Source organism: Haemaphysalis longicornis, unplaced genomic scaffold (genome assembly GCF_048455015.1).
Source record: "Haemaphysalis longicornis isolate Haplotype H1 unplaced genomic scaffold, Haemaphysalis longicornis Haplotype H1 scaffold_1, whole genome shotgun sequence".
NCBI lineage: Eukaryota > Metazoa > Arthropoda > Arachnida > Ixodida > Ixodidae > Haemaphysalis > Haemaphysalis longicornis.
In genome coordinates, this window is record NW_027526203.1 from 163,794,122 (window position 1) to 163,809,146 (window position 15,025).

General features: G+C 43.6%; 1 protein-coding gene across 5 annotated transcripts in view; it reads right to left on the reverse strand.

Moving 5' to 3' along the window:
- The window catches only part of LOC144138782 (procollagen galactosyltransferase 1-A-like), a 498,445-nt gene extending 483,864 nt beyond the window's left edge, over positions 1–14,581 (reverse strand). For all 5 annotated transcript variants that reach the window (XR_013315976.1, XM_077671264.1, XM_077671274.1 and 2 more), the window contains exons 1-4: positions 14,158–14,581; positions 11,348–11,576; positions 8,236–8,300; positions 3,039–3,108 (exon numbers count right to left, since the gene is read on the reverse strand). Coding sequence is in view for 4 of the 5 variants with exons in the window: in XM_077671264.1 (XP_077527390.1) it covers positions 3,039–3,108; positions 8,236–8,300; positions 11,348–11,576; positions 14,158–14,363 (570 nt within the window). In the remaining variant the exon portion in view is untranslated. The remainder of the gene's footprint in view (positions 1–3,038; positions 3,109–8,235; positions 8,301–11,347; positions 11,577–14,157) is intronic.
- Between the last annotated feature and the right edge of the window lie 444 nt (positions 14,582–15,025).

Sequence of the window (15,025 nt, forward strand, 5' to 3'; positions counted from 1 at the left end):
TTTGCATATCCCCAGAGAAATGCATTGTGGAAAAAGGGAGCAACATTTAAACTTTGTGGCTGAAATGCATGCAAGAAAAGCAATGCACAAAAAAAATTCCCTCGCACTTCCCCGAGGGGGAGAGTGTGTAAGTGCGAATGCACGGTTGTTGATTGCGCGATTACGGTGGATATCGTGATCTTGGAGTGGAGAGGAGGCGCCCAACACCCGCAGTCACTGAGCGGAGAGAGGAGGAGGAGAGTAGCGCCCGCCGTTACGGCGAGGGCTACACGAGCGCCCTCATGCGTCGGAATGCGGAGCGCCCGCTACGCGAGCGAGAGCTCTCCCGCCCGAAGTGGAGAGGAGGTGCCCAACACCCGCAGTCACTGAGCGGAGAGAGGAGGAGGAGAGTAGCGCGCGCCCATCTCCCCCCATTGCTAGGGAAGACGAGGAGGAAGACGAGGAGAGCGCGCACCCGCAGCTGTTGCTATGCGGACGACGGCGGAGGACGATTCAGGCTCGCTTAAGAAGTGCATTCGCACTTAAAAAGTGCCCTTCAGCATTTAGCTAACCTAAACACATCTCTATATCTCATAATAGGAATTGATTGCTGGCTAGTTGGTTCATGATGTATGAAGGAATAAGTTTGCGCAGAAGACGAGGATGAAGATAGCGAGGACAAGACGACCGCAACTTCCAACTTTATTTTGCATGAAATAACAACACGCATATATAACCCCCACCAATATCACCCGCAACCAACCAACCACCCTATTCAGCATAACAAAAATCACATGCGAAATACAGCAACCAAAACAATTCGATAAAACGGGGTAACCAGCCAAACAGTAGTACGCACGAGATAACAGATCCAAATAAGAGAGTATGCACTCGTATACTCTCCAAGTTGGATCTGTTATCTGGTGCGTACTACTGTTTGGTTACCCCGTTTTATCGAATTTTATCGTATTTCGCATAACATTCTTGTTACGTTGAATAGAGTGGTTGGTTGGTTGCGGGTGATATTGGTGGGGGTTATATATGTGTGTTGTTATTTCATGCAAAATAAAGTTGGAAGTTGTGGTCGTCTTGTCCTCACCATCTTCATCCTCGTCTTCTGCGCAAACTTATTCCTTCGTACCTCTATATCTCTATAAGGGCCCCCCAAATCAGTTTAAAAGGATGTGATATCCATGCTTGAAAACCACAGAGCCAAACAGTATTCAATATGACTGAGATTTTTACGACCCTTTACGTTTTTTTTTTTAAGAAATTCACCCATGAATCTATTTGTTTCGAGAATTCATTTGGCCGAAGATGTTTTACACATCAAAGTGGTCTGGCTGCTGTACCTATTTGTTGAGGTGAGACTGTCAGTGCTCCTGCAGTGATTTTTCATTCTCAATATTGCCAAAGGGCGTACTGTTTAAAAAAGTGAGGGAAAAATGCCAGCGCAAAAGCCATTTTGCAATGATCCAGCAAAGGAAAATTAAGGTGGCACGACTTGGCTGTTTCTTGATGAATAATGCTCGGAGAAAAACAGTTGCATACTAACGAGCTATCACAGCCTTACATACTCTTTACCAACAACCAACTCGTGAGGCAATTACTCCTAAAATAAAACATACTGATCACAGCAGCACTAAAAAAAACGGGGACAAAAAAAGCCGCATCACATTTTATTTCTGCTGCAATGGGTATCACATCCTCCCCCCCTTCCCCCCGTGACTTCTTCGTTAAAAGGACCCTGCAACACTCTTTGAGCAGTGCAAGTAAACCTGCGCAACTTTTAGATTACACTGCCAGGAATACCTGAGCCAAATATTACACGTGCACGTGAAGCGGTGAGCGCGCAAATCGCTGTGAAAGATGCAGAAAAAACGACCGCACTCTCTTCAGTTCTCCTCATTATGCACCCCTGGCATGGCCTATATGACGTCATTCGGGCCATGGCTGTCCGATCGGCTGTCACTGGTCAACTTTGCGGCTAATTTCTCCCATTTCCTGTGACGATCCGCTGCCGTCGGCGCTGTGTGCAAACCTCTTCTATGCCTGAACCTGTAGGCACAGTTTTGCCATTTCTTTTGTGTTTTGAGTGCACGTGGAGTTTGAGTGATGAGCTCAATACTTCCCTTTCAACCTGACCACCCGACAACAAACGTTTATTGCTTCAAAGACGCCCTACCAGCCCAGCGCGCGCTTGCGAGCCGGCAGCCATGCCTGCTTTTTTGTGGCACCTAACCGGAAATAGATGCCTCCACGTTTCGGAGAAAAGGGGAAAACTCCTAGGCATGTCATATATCGAAGGTCGCCGGAAAAGACGCCGCGAGCCGCCCCCCTCTCCGGGAGAGAGCGCGCAGCTTTCGTCACGCTGGCCGCGGTCGAGTTGAGAGGAAACAATTATGCGCGATTTTTCATCGCGCGTAGTTTCGGCGATAGTGAACCTATTTTCATAATTCTTGCGGGAGGAGATTGCTGGGACGATACACTTTACCTTAAAATACATTCCGAGTAGTCGACGGTAAGTGTTGCAGGGTCCCTTTAAATATAGTGCCTGCTGGCAACCAGATCAGGGCTGCATTGTTGTCACTGTCATCTTTTAACCTTCTGTGGCTTGCCACTATCGGGCAAGTCAGCTTTTGCCATCTTGAATAGTATTTTACTTATTTTTAAAAATTTGTAGGGTTTAACATGCGGAAGTTATGCCTGGGCTATGAGGTGCGTTGTAGTGGCTGGCTGCAGATTAATTTAGACTATTTGGAGATCTTTAACATGTGCCAAAATCTTGGCACATGGCCGTTTTTGTTTTTCCTCTCCATCAGACAAAAGCTCGTACCCTTGCACTCTGGGTGCAATGCCTTAGCCACTGAGCCACAGGGACGGGTGTTTTATTTATTTTATTTACAATGCTGTAAGCCCTTGCAGGCTGTTGCAGGGCTGTATTCATACACCATCTCCATCAGTTACCCGTTCCTGTGTGAGCCTCATTACAAGCCAAGTGACAAGATGCCTGCAGTGTACTTCAGCAAGCACCACGCAGCGTAGCGAAGTGAACGCACCTTTTCATTCATGCCACACCAAAAGTTGGAGTAGGCGCTGCGGGAGTCCAGCATGGGAGCAATGACGGTTCTGCACGAGCAACACACAATAGGATTAAAACTGCGTGGCACTAATACATGCAGCCATCGGGCATGTACGTCTAGCATATAGCAACAGCAACAACCAGCCCTTAGGTGGTTAAGAATAATTTGGAATCCTGACTAAACTCCAGTTGTTAAAAAAACGAAAGAACTGCTAAGAGCAAATTTTTCTTCTGATATGAAATTGTGAGCTTAGAGTGAAATAATACATAAAGGAAAGACTGCACAATGAGTGAAGTTCAATTACATGACAATACACAAACTGCTGTCTACATCTCTTGCCCTCCCCTAGCTGCAAAAGTGCGAGTACAGGTGCAAGTGCGCACCACCACGAGGAACAAGGGACTGACTGCAGGCAGGCAACAAATTCCATGATTTAGTCTGGTTCTTCTTTCAACAAGTTTGCAGACTCTCAAGCAAGTACTACAGTGAGTTGAAATGTGTAATAAGAAACACGTCCATCAATTTCCTTCCTTTGCAACTTTGTTTTTTTTTCCAAAAAGGAGCGATGCGTTTCATTCATATTGTCCTTCCTTAAAAAAAAAAAAAAGGAGAGATAGAGACAAGCACTTAAAACAGCCACTATATCTCCATAAACCAGTTCATCAGGGGCCCCTTCGTGTCTACAGAACTTCAATCTAAGGAAAAACTTGCCCATTACCGGGCTTAAAGGGACCACGAAGACAACATACCAGTTTGGTTCAATGAAAAGACTGCTTTGTCCCGGTAACAATGGTACCAATTTTACTGCAAAATTCGGACAAATAATGGAAATATTAAAGAAAACAAATGAACCAGCGGCAACTCCCTATCCACTTTCCCGCAACCTTTCTATGACATCCCGGAATCTTGTTTGTGCGATTGACGGCTGCCTGACTAACCCATCGCTAATGCACATGACTGGGTGGCTGTAGTGGGGCCTCTAGTTCCCTTTGATCGCATCACTTGAATGCTAACGTGCAGTTAACATACTGAAAATGATTTTTCTAACGCTGGCCCAAATGAAATCGCATCTGCCCATAACATGGCATTGTAGCCCAAAATTTGAAAGTTTTTCAATACTAGTTGTGTTGTTGCTTGCTTTTTTTGTTGTTGTTTTTCAGTTAAAAAACCGTCTTTTGTGGCTGGAATGGAGCTGAGTGAGGTACAGCATGGTTCTTTCAAGTCAATAAAAGTTGTATTCTGTCTTCACGGCTCCTTCAAAACAATCGCTGACACCCCAGCCTAAATGCTGTACGCCCCGAAGGGTGATGCTAATGCTCCCACTCGTAATGACAACCCACAGTGGATGGCCCTTCGCGAGTGGGCCCAGCAGCAGTACTAGTGCATCCAGCCTCACTACTAAAGCCGAAAAACAAAGCCTGCGATTCAGCTGCAGCCACAACTCTCGCCCATTTCACTACACTGTTAGATACAGAGCCAGCGTAGTTAAGTTACGCCAGCACCAGAACGGCTAAGTGCCACTTTCAGCTGGATGCTTTGTTTAAAGCCCCTCAGTGTGACTCTAATTACTGAGCTGTCAGGGTAAGGTGAAGAAGGCGTGCAGAAGCTGCCGGAGGAACAGCTGCCGGGCAGGATTGGGGCGGACAAACACAGACACAAATTTTAAGGCTCGGTCTAGATCTTGTTGGACATTCACCCACATAATCAATATATCCCAAACCACAAATCGGGAATTGCATAATCACCACAATACAGTGAAATTTATCCTTGAGGTCACCACGTTCTCCTGTTGTTATAAAATTACAAAAACGAGCACTCCGCATTATAACCTTTTCAAAATGTACCGACCACACAGCTCCTTTATTCAGTAAGCTAGAAATAATGCCTTTTTTGGTCGCCCGAGATTATAAAATAGCCTGCGTCGCTCATAATATTTTGTCAGGAAACAGCCCTTTGCCATCAAATATTTTCATAAAATCAGGTCGAGTAACACGAAGTCACGCAAACATCAATTTTAGCATACCGCTTGTACACAACGTGTATGGCAGACGTACAATACAGTATCTTGGTACTAAGATATGGAACGCTATTTCTGTTGGCGTTAAAAAAAGCCGCAATTTTTCTCGCGCGTTGAAAAACACTATCAAAAATAACAATCTCGAATCGCTAGCTTGACCTGCATATAACTAAGTTTACCACCTATAAAACATGTATGTTCTCTTTTTAAATGATTGGTCCTGGACAAAATATGGGCTACATTCAGTTGCAAGACTATATTTGCCGTTGCTTCTCTTTCACGTGAGCATATATATGCTTATGTATGAGTATCTGCACTTGTATGCATGCGCATGTATGACTGTATATGTGTTATGTTTAAGTACATTGATGTGTACGGGTGTGTTACGGTTCTGACGACCGCTTTCTTTTGTTGTCCGTATTGAATTACTTTAAAGGCTGAGTTGCTACAATATGATGTATTTACTGCATGGGCCCGCCACTAGCAAGGTTGCTATGGGCCCAGATGATGTATTGCAAATCAAAATGCATTCCCTTCTTTGTAAATAAAGTTGAATTGAATTGAATTGAATATTCTTGAACAGCTATTCAACTGACAACAGTCAGATATATATAAATAAGTAAGCAACAGCCATTCCACATGGTACATCGCAAAAAGAAATAGCGATGTCCTGCTGCGTTACACTTATGGTTCCGGGTTTTTGGTACGCACCTTTTACCACTGCGAAGTAACCAGCAAGGCAGTTATTTTTCCGAACTGGTGAAAAACAAAACTCTTTAATTTCAGTTGTCCTTGAATCAGCTCAACGAAACACGCGTGCTCTTCTACTAAGGAATTTGAGTAAACTGTTTTAGTAGATTGTTTTTTCCTGCTGTAAACTCTTCAGCATCATCATGTTTCAGAGTAGAACTTGTAGAATATTGACTCTATAAGGCACCTTGTACAAAATTTTGCCTTGTGAAGCATCTGGACAGCATTTGGCTATGAATGGCCGTGGTCTAGTCAAAAACATGCCTCAATGTTCGTGTAGTCCCTATGTTAAGCATGAATAAAGAACATGCATTTTCTTGCTTGTGTTCCCTACTCCCAATGATCTCGCTCCTATATCAGACAAATAGATCGCAATGCACACGTCCATTTTACTTTTTTTTTCAGCGAGTTCAATTATTGATGTCACATTCCCGACTGCACTGCACTTAGAGAACTTTGTTTTTATCTTTTCATTAAGTAAAGTGGCTTGGTATGTAAATCCTAGTACATACCAAGTAAGCCAAGTTATGTAATTTAAGCTGAGTCAGACTTTCTGTATTATTTTTATTAGTAACACCTATAGGCAGACAACACAAGTCCCGATAAACATCTCTCTGTTCCCTACCCTAATGTTAGATACCTCAAACAACAGTTCCAAGGAAAAAAAAAAAAAGACTACAGTAAACACCAGAGAATTCACCCCCCAATCTGAAGAAAAATAAACACAGAACCATAGTTGCAGTTATTGTTGTGAACGCCATATGGAAAAACACGGAGTTGCACTTTAAAAGTGCCTTTGCCAGAAGGTGAGTAAAGCTGTACCATGTATGTGCACATTTAAGAAAGAAACTTGCTTGCAGTCACTGAAACTTCAAAAAACAAACAGCTTTTGCAATTACACCTAGAAACAAAAGTAAGCTCAGCACGCAACCAAACCATAGGATGAAGGGTGCAACATTTTTTTTTTGCTAGACGTTGCCTGTGTTCCTGTGATTGATTTTCACTTTGCCCCATGCACCAAAATACATCCACTATATGTATTGCCTTTACCTGGTTCCTGGAATATGAATCACATACAAAAAACTTCATGCACGGTGTCGATTGACTGATTATGGGGTTTAGCATGCTGAAGCTACACTTGGGCTATGAGGCGCGCCGTGACGACAGGCTCTGAATTAATTTTGGACCGCCTGGGGAACTTTAACGTGCGCTGAAATCTCGGCACACAGACGTTTCATGCAGGTTGCCGGTGAACCCTGTGCTGTAATAAATCTTACTGAGACAAAAAACAGCGTTCTAGGGGTGAGAATTAACGCAGCCGTAACAATGGAAGCTGTCTCACCAGAGTTCTAGAAGAGGGCATTCAAAACATAGCAACAGCAGTTAAAAGCTTGACAGCAAAGAGATTTTGGCTGTCCATAAGTGTGTAGCTGACGTGGCGAGAAATTAATTTTGAATACCTATGTAAGATTAAAATATTATGGCTTGAAAAAGTTCACCAACACACTAAGGCAATGCTTATTTCAACTCTATATGCTCAGTTTAGAGATCTACTTTACACTTTTTTTATTATTTTTATTTTAATTGATACTTTTCTACAAGGGCGTCATGCTTATATGTCAACAGTTCAGAAAAACAAACCCAAAGACAATAGCTTGCCAAAAACATATTCAAAGTTGGTGAGCTTCAAACAAAGTGGGGGTGGCAGAATTGCATCGAGATGCCACAATAACTACTCTTACTGCCACGCAACCGGCGGCTACAGTTTGAAAATCAGTTTTGCTGACCAAGAAGCGACTATTATAAAACAGAGTAACTTACACGCAGAAGCTTCATTTCTGGTAATTATTTTCTTAAATGTTGCAGGTTCATCCGGCTGTGGCAGACCGTATGCAAGACATGCCGCCCTCTACTTAACGTTACGTGTTTCAGCTTCCAACCAAATACAATATACAGTAGACTCCCATTAGGACAAACTCGAAGGGACCGTGAAAATTTGTTCGTATAATCAAAAATACGTCTTAACTGGAGGTTTTTTGTATTGCGGATGTACGAGGGAGCGAAGCTGTTGTTTGTCTTGACCATGGAGATTCTACTGTAATTTCAAATATGCCAACTGCCTAAGAGAAGCAAGCAAAGGCAGACCTGGCGTGCGATTAGCTTGAGCTGTGTGACAGATAGCAACATGTAAACATAGTACTGACAATAGCCAGTCCAAATTTAGCTTTGGGTCACTTGTCAGTGCAACGCTTAGAAATGACCTTCCCCTTTCAATTTAGAAGTGACTGTTATGCCTGGGTGAAATTTATCTAAGTGCACGTCAAAGTAGGCATGGTCTCCTCCCTCACGAATGTGGTAATGTGCAGCATTGCCAGCATGTCGCATCATTTGCAGCGCGCAACGTACTTGTTTTCTTCAACAAGGTCTTGTATTGTCCTTGGATTTGACAGCAGGGCGTCCCCGTCAAGGAACTGAAACAGGCACAAGAAATCATTCAGAGAACTGAATCGGAAGCCACTGCTAATTTAGATTACTCCTTTGCTCCAATATTCGCTTACACAACCAAAAAACAGAAACTGACAAAACTGCCCATGCACACACAATTTTTTTTTTTTTTTAAATTTTGGGTGTAACCCAAAATTCAAACAGCCCAATTTTACGGAACCACATGAGCATACATAGTTTGGTACCCGATCTCCATTATTCTTTCTTGATACACCAGACAGGAAAGAATACACCAGCACTCATGTCATCACAATGACCGAGATTTGGCGCCTCCAAATTGAAAAACCAGCCAAAGAAAAAGTGGTAATAGCAAACGGAACGCTGCCAAAACTAACAGGTCGAGGGCATGCGAAATAAATTTTTTCGCAGTAACCCACCCATGCAGTCTAGTTCGTACTTGATATCAGCACTAACTGCACACAGACGGGACAAAAAATAAACAAAAGCAACAGAGATATTCGCCCACATTCACCCCCTTCTTGCCCTATTTTTGAAACCATTTATCTTCAACAAATTTTTGTCTTCCAGTGCCACGCAAGGGCAAAGGATGCCATCATCTCTCATGGTAGCCATTTTCAAATGGAGGCCCATAAGATTTTCTGGAATATTTTTCCTTGTGTTATTACTTGCCAGCAATGAAAAAAGTTTGTTTTCTTCTGGCTTCTCCAAAAAAATGCACCCCATGAAGTTGGCTGTTTTGTACGACACCAAAGCTGTGCAAGAAAGCACTTAAAAGGTGTGCTTGAAACTGGCGCATGAGCAACGACAGCCACAAGAGCAAAGTAGGCGCTTTACTAAGCATTCTAAGCAACCCCAATTAGAAGAACCACTTCTACTTTGGGCAATAAAATTTGGAAAAAAAAGATGCGTGCCAATTATAGTACTGTTTCACCGCAAAGAAGCGCGCATTGCCCAGGTCACCAATTGTGCTTGCTCGCTCTGTTCATGAGCTGGAGCTGTTAGAGCGGCTTCTTTTGCATGGCTTCTTTTGCTTCTTGTGCATGGCCAGGCTAGAGTGGAGGCGCGCGCTCTCACTTGCTAGGCCTAGCTTGGCTGTGTTTCATGTTGCTGCGTTCCAACACTACATGACATAAGACACTACATGAAGGGAAAGGTGCAAAAAGCATCCGCATAAACCATCTCGAGGTGAATTTCAGACCCGTGAAAGCGGGTTCAAGTTGACATTATGGCCACGCAATTTAAGAAATGTTAGATTACGAACCACTTCGACAGTACAGAAGACGACTTGCAAAGAGATATCGAAAGCAGCAGCTCAAGCGACGCATTACACTCAAGTGGTAGTGGGAGCGACTGAGTATCAGATGTAAGCAGTGAGTTCACAGTATGCGCCTATTTGTTTTAATATTTGCCAAATAAAACATTATTTCTTGTGCCTGTCTCGTCTAGATACCACCGCGAAAAGTGTACAGGAAGGTAATTTTAGCTTTTTCAAATTTAAGCACTCCCCTCAGTTTGGGCATTGCAATCTTGAAAAAAAGGGCGTGCTTAGAATAGAGTAAATACGGTAATCCCCAGGCCTTTGTCCACCAGGTTTCCCATTACCTCTACAAGCCCAGGTGGGCTCCCCACCGCATTCACTGCAGAGGAGCACCGCTTCTTCACACGAGGGAGGTGAAAGGAATGAAAAACGAAGTGAAAAGGATGAAAACTAATCAGAAGAGGGAGGAAACGTGTTTTTACGATAGTTTTGTTTTTCTTATCTCCTTGCCAGCCAACTTTGGGTTTCTGCACGCTAACGAGCCAACTTAGGCGTGACCAGATCTAGGGTCATTGCGCGTGTGCCAACTGCGGGAAAATGAAACACTTTTTCTCAAAACAGTCAAAATTTCGGCTTAATACGTTGAAGCTTAGCGGAGGGATATAGATTCAACTCTCCGGCGATCTTCACAAGTGCCGAAATTTCACATACACCAGCGTGTTTTGTTTTCTGCCTACATTGCAAAGATAGCCACCGTGGTCAAGTACTAAACTTACGACCTTGTGCTCAGCAGCACAATGCCTCGACACTGAGCCACCTCAGTTCTCCCCCTCCCCCCACCCTCCCCTTTTCACATTTCAAATGAACTTCTACCGGTTCAGCGCACATTCCCTTTGCCCTATCCTAAAATTACGTCTGTTACCAGTTCTCCTTCGTATTATTTTTTAAAGCTGCAGTAAAAACTGACTTATAAACTGGACTCAGATACCAGACTTTTTTGCAGCATCTAACGGCAGCCTACTGCCGTAATTTACAGGTTGAATTTTCATTACAAAAACTGCGCCCAATTCATTTTTTTGTCAAATATCTTTGCAAGCGACCAGACTGTTTGCTCCAAATGAAGCTTACAACAGGCACTGGAATATCAGCAAGCACTTGTTTATGGAATTTAATTACTCGAAAGGTTAAAGATGTGTTTGACAATATAAAAATAATGAAAGAGAAAATTCAAGCACAAATGCAGCCTTTCCTTGTTGTTGTCTTTTGTTTTTTCCCCAAGAATACTTGACTTGTACATCAAAGCATTGGCTACCACACATTAAGGTTTCTAAATGGTGGGCATTGATATTCCAACACTTCACCAAGCAACTCAAACAAACTAGCAAATAACAATAACTATTTTCCATGCATGTTATTAACAAGCCAGCACTCACTAATGGGTATCGACTAGAACAAAGCAACCATGTTCCTGTACTAGCTAGTATTGTTTGAAACCCAATACCAAGAATAGGTATATAATATTTCATTAAGTTGCCTCCATTGTTTTAATATTTACCAGCATGCAACTGCATCCTTCTTGCTCTACCATTTATGCTGCTGTAGTTTGCTCCATCAAAGCTTTTGCATATTAGCACTTGACCAACTCACCTAACTGAACGCCTCTGATTGCAAGCTGAATATCACTTATCTTTTATTCTCATCCTGAAGGGCTGGCTCATTCCTTGACTCAGCATACTGCACAGTGCAAGTTTCAACGAGCCTAACTAGCTCTTTACTAACTAGCGGCAAACTCACAAAGATGAAGTCTGCCCAGAGCGAGCGGGCGACACGGATGGCCTCTTCCCGCAGACGTATGACGTGCCAGTAGCGCTCCGGTGTCCACTTCTGGGCACCTTCTTCGTCGGGAAAGAACTTGTCCCCGTCCTCGTTGGTGACGTTGATGTTGTGGTACCCGTCAGACATCGTCTCTGCCCAAGTGTTGACCATGTCGACTGTCTGGTCAACATTGTGGTCTGTATAGATCCTGCAGGGGTGCATCATTCAAATGATTGATGAAGATATAACGCACGCACAGCACTGCTGTACTCCGTTAATGCTCTATAGATCATGGGAAATGCCTCAGTCATCATTCCGAAGTCTGCAATAACTGGTTACACCTTACTGTATTTTTGAACTTCCTTTTCACTTCCACATCAGGTACGGTTCAATGGCGTTCTACTGTACGTTCAAGAAATCATTACAAAAGAAAAACAGAAAAAAAAATTAAATAAACACTCGGAAGCAATAAAAGGAGCTCATGCCTTTCTCTCCTTCGGCGCAAATGTATTATTTAAGATTTATCACTATTTACCACATTGTTAAAAACACAAACAATTAATATCTCTCCACGTCAAGTAAACTAAACAAAACCCAAAAAAGCTGCTAATTCTTCGAACTATCCCTTAGAAAAGATGCAAGCAACAAGTGCCCCAGAGTTTCAGTGAGGGACTATATGAGCAGTGGTGACAAGTGCACCGAATTATGAGCCTGCTAAAAATGGCTTTGAGGGCAAATTCCTTTATTCCAGGTCACCACTTGCTACATAATGGAAGCCCTTCAATCACAGTGGGACGATGCACCCATTTACACAGCCTTTTTCAGACTTGAAGAAAAAAAGGCACGGTGTTCCCGACAGCAGGCCGCACACTGGCAATTATCACATTCTCTATCATCTTCCTCTGGAAGAGAAAAAAATAATATTTGCCTGCTGTACACCACATGCTTCTCCTAGACTAACGCAAGAAGCCCACGCACACTTCTGTTATCTAGATGGTGTCAGATGAGCAGTGGAGCTTCGCGCGCTCTTCACGGAGTCTTGTATCATTCACAGAGAGCGTAGTGATCATAGGCTGCGTGCGCTGTGCCAGCCATTCTAGAGCATTGCGCAAAGACAGACAGACACTATTTCCTTTGACGACAGTTCAACACGCCAAAGGAATGCCTGCTAAGTTGTGTGCCACAGTGAATGGTCTTTGGGTGAATTTAGACCCCCTGGGGTGTGTTAAAGAATGTGTAGACTTGTATGCATGGGCTGGGAGTCGAACCTGTGGCTTCACATGAAGCAGAACCGTGCCAGGAGGTGCAGCAAACTGGATGTTAAACCTCATAGAAAGCACACCACCGTGAAGAAGTATTACAGAGCTCAGCACAGCTGCACCATACACAGAAAGTGAAAAAAATACAAAGGCAAAAAGTAAAATGACAATGGGACAAGTGGATGCATCATTTCTTTCTGGCGTTTAATTAATTTCCTAGTCGGTAACTACAGCACGATTAACCAGCAAGATACTTCAAGAACCAGCCAAAATAAATGTCAAGTTTCTAATTTACAGTGTGCGCCGCAATGGCTGAATTCAAGCATAGCATAAATGTTTTCTGCGTGCACTTGCAGACGCAGAGACAAAACTTTACGTATCTAATTGTTTTTCCCTGTATGGAATGGCTGGCAGATGATCCAGCGTATGGGCTGTGACCATTTTGTTTGGCCCTGGGAGCCGTGTTCAGCTGCCCATTTTCGCATTAAGATTAGTATTGTGCCCTTTACAATAAAGTTGTTATTACTCCATTTCAGAAGGCCTTTACTTCATTTTTGATGGCAGCCTAAGCTTTTAGTCCCTTACAGTCCCAAGCCTCGGTGGCAGTATGCCTCTGTACACTCCACATGAAGTGAAGTGTATGCTGTCTGCTTAATTATGCTCTGAAAACTTACACGAGAGTAATTGTGAGCTAAAACACAGCCCACACAATGTTTTTTGACCCAGATTATTGTTAGTATAAAGGAAGCAGAAAAGCAGCTTTCAAACTTCTGCACGGTCTAATATTGAAAGGAAATGCAGCAACAACGTTAAAAAAACAGCCATGCGGACATTTAATCCGACTCGACGATTCCACTCAGCGACGTCCATAACTATGAACATCATTTCCTCGTTCATGCCTCAAAACGCAAATTATTTTTACTGTAAAAGTGTTAGGCGAAATATGGTGAATTAAGTATATCCTTTTCATTATCGAGGATAAAAACGCAGAGCTGGATTATTAAACAGCCCGAGAAAAAGAAAGAAGTCATCCCTGCAGTCTCATGCCACGTGGCATAGTTGTTTTTGCAGCCTTTCGCGTTTCCTGCAACAGTAATTCAAACTTTTCCTGTTCATATACGCGCACGAGGAAAATAAACACACCGAATTATAACTATCAGTAGCGACGGACGGGAGGTGAATTCCCACCTGTTTGATTACGGGCAGCTTGCAACGGATCAGAAATAAAATAATTACAGAGCACAGTAACGTTTCTCAGTTGTTCCTGCGTCGTCGGAAAATTTGCAGAGCTTTTACGCGCTCTCACGCCCACCTAGCAGTGAATACGTTAGATCTCGGTTTCAGCATCAAAATTTTAATCACATTGCGTAAGAAAATGAAGCACTTTCCAGTACATGTTCGATATGTCGCCGGTAAAAGTTAGAATAGGTTCGTTGCATTTTTTTTTTTTTAATGTGGCATGTTTACCACCCACATGTCATAGCCGCGATGTGCCAATGCCCATCAACGAAGATCACCACGCCAACTTACCAGAGGCTTATTCTCGATTTGGGATAACTCTGTTGCTCCAGATATCCAAAGAAGTGCGGCAACACGTGCGCCTTGTTTCTCAGTATTACGGCGATGAGCAGAGTCGGTGGCTCAAGTTTGTCACCACTGGAATCCAGACACAGCACCACGCCTACCCGAGCCAGCAGACAAAGCACGGGAAACAACACAATCGAAAGGTATCCCATGGCCGGGCCCGAAAGCAGGAGCTTTTTTTCACCCTTGCGGTGCAAGAGAAGCGAGACTAGATCACGTTTATCCACTGCCGTCGACAGATGCGCAAGTTATCACAAGTGTGAAGATGCGGATGAGCGCGTAGGAGCAGCGGGAGCGCACCTGTAGAAGGATCAAATCCAGAGCGAAACAGGTAAATTTCGAGCCACGTGACAAATGAGGCAGTGTTGGCGGACGCCTTTCGAGAAATGGCCAGTGGCGGCAGCAGTGTGCGGTGGCAGCGTACTTTTGTTTTTATTATTATTATTGTCTTATTTAGAGAGCAGGAAGTTGCTTTTAATGTCGTTATTAGTTGTCCTGGTGGGCATATTCAGCGTTAACTTTGCTCGCACTAATGCTTAAGCTAGAAATTCGCCGGCCAAACGGGAGGATTTCGTTCCGGCATAGCAGACGACCCATGGAGGAAAGCAGACGACCCAACGCGAAAGGAAGGCGCCATGTTTAAATGTGCTCGCCAGCTGCAAATGCATTTTCTCATGCGTTGCGCGCTGCTGGGGTACCCTAACGCTGCCGCAATTTGAACCACTTGCACTTGTTGTTACTCTTGGCGGCGTCTATAGACACAGATGTCTATAGACAACGTCGCGTCCGTCTGACGTCCTGCAGCTTTCAATGA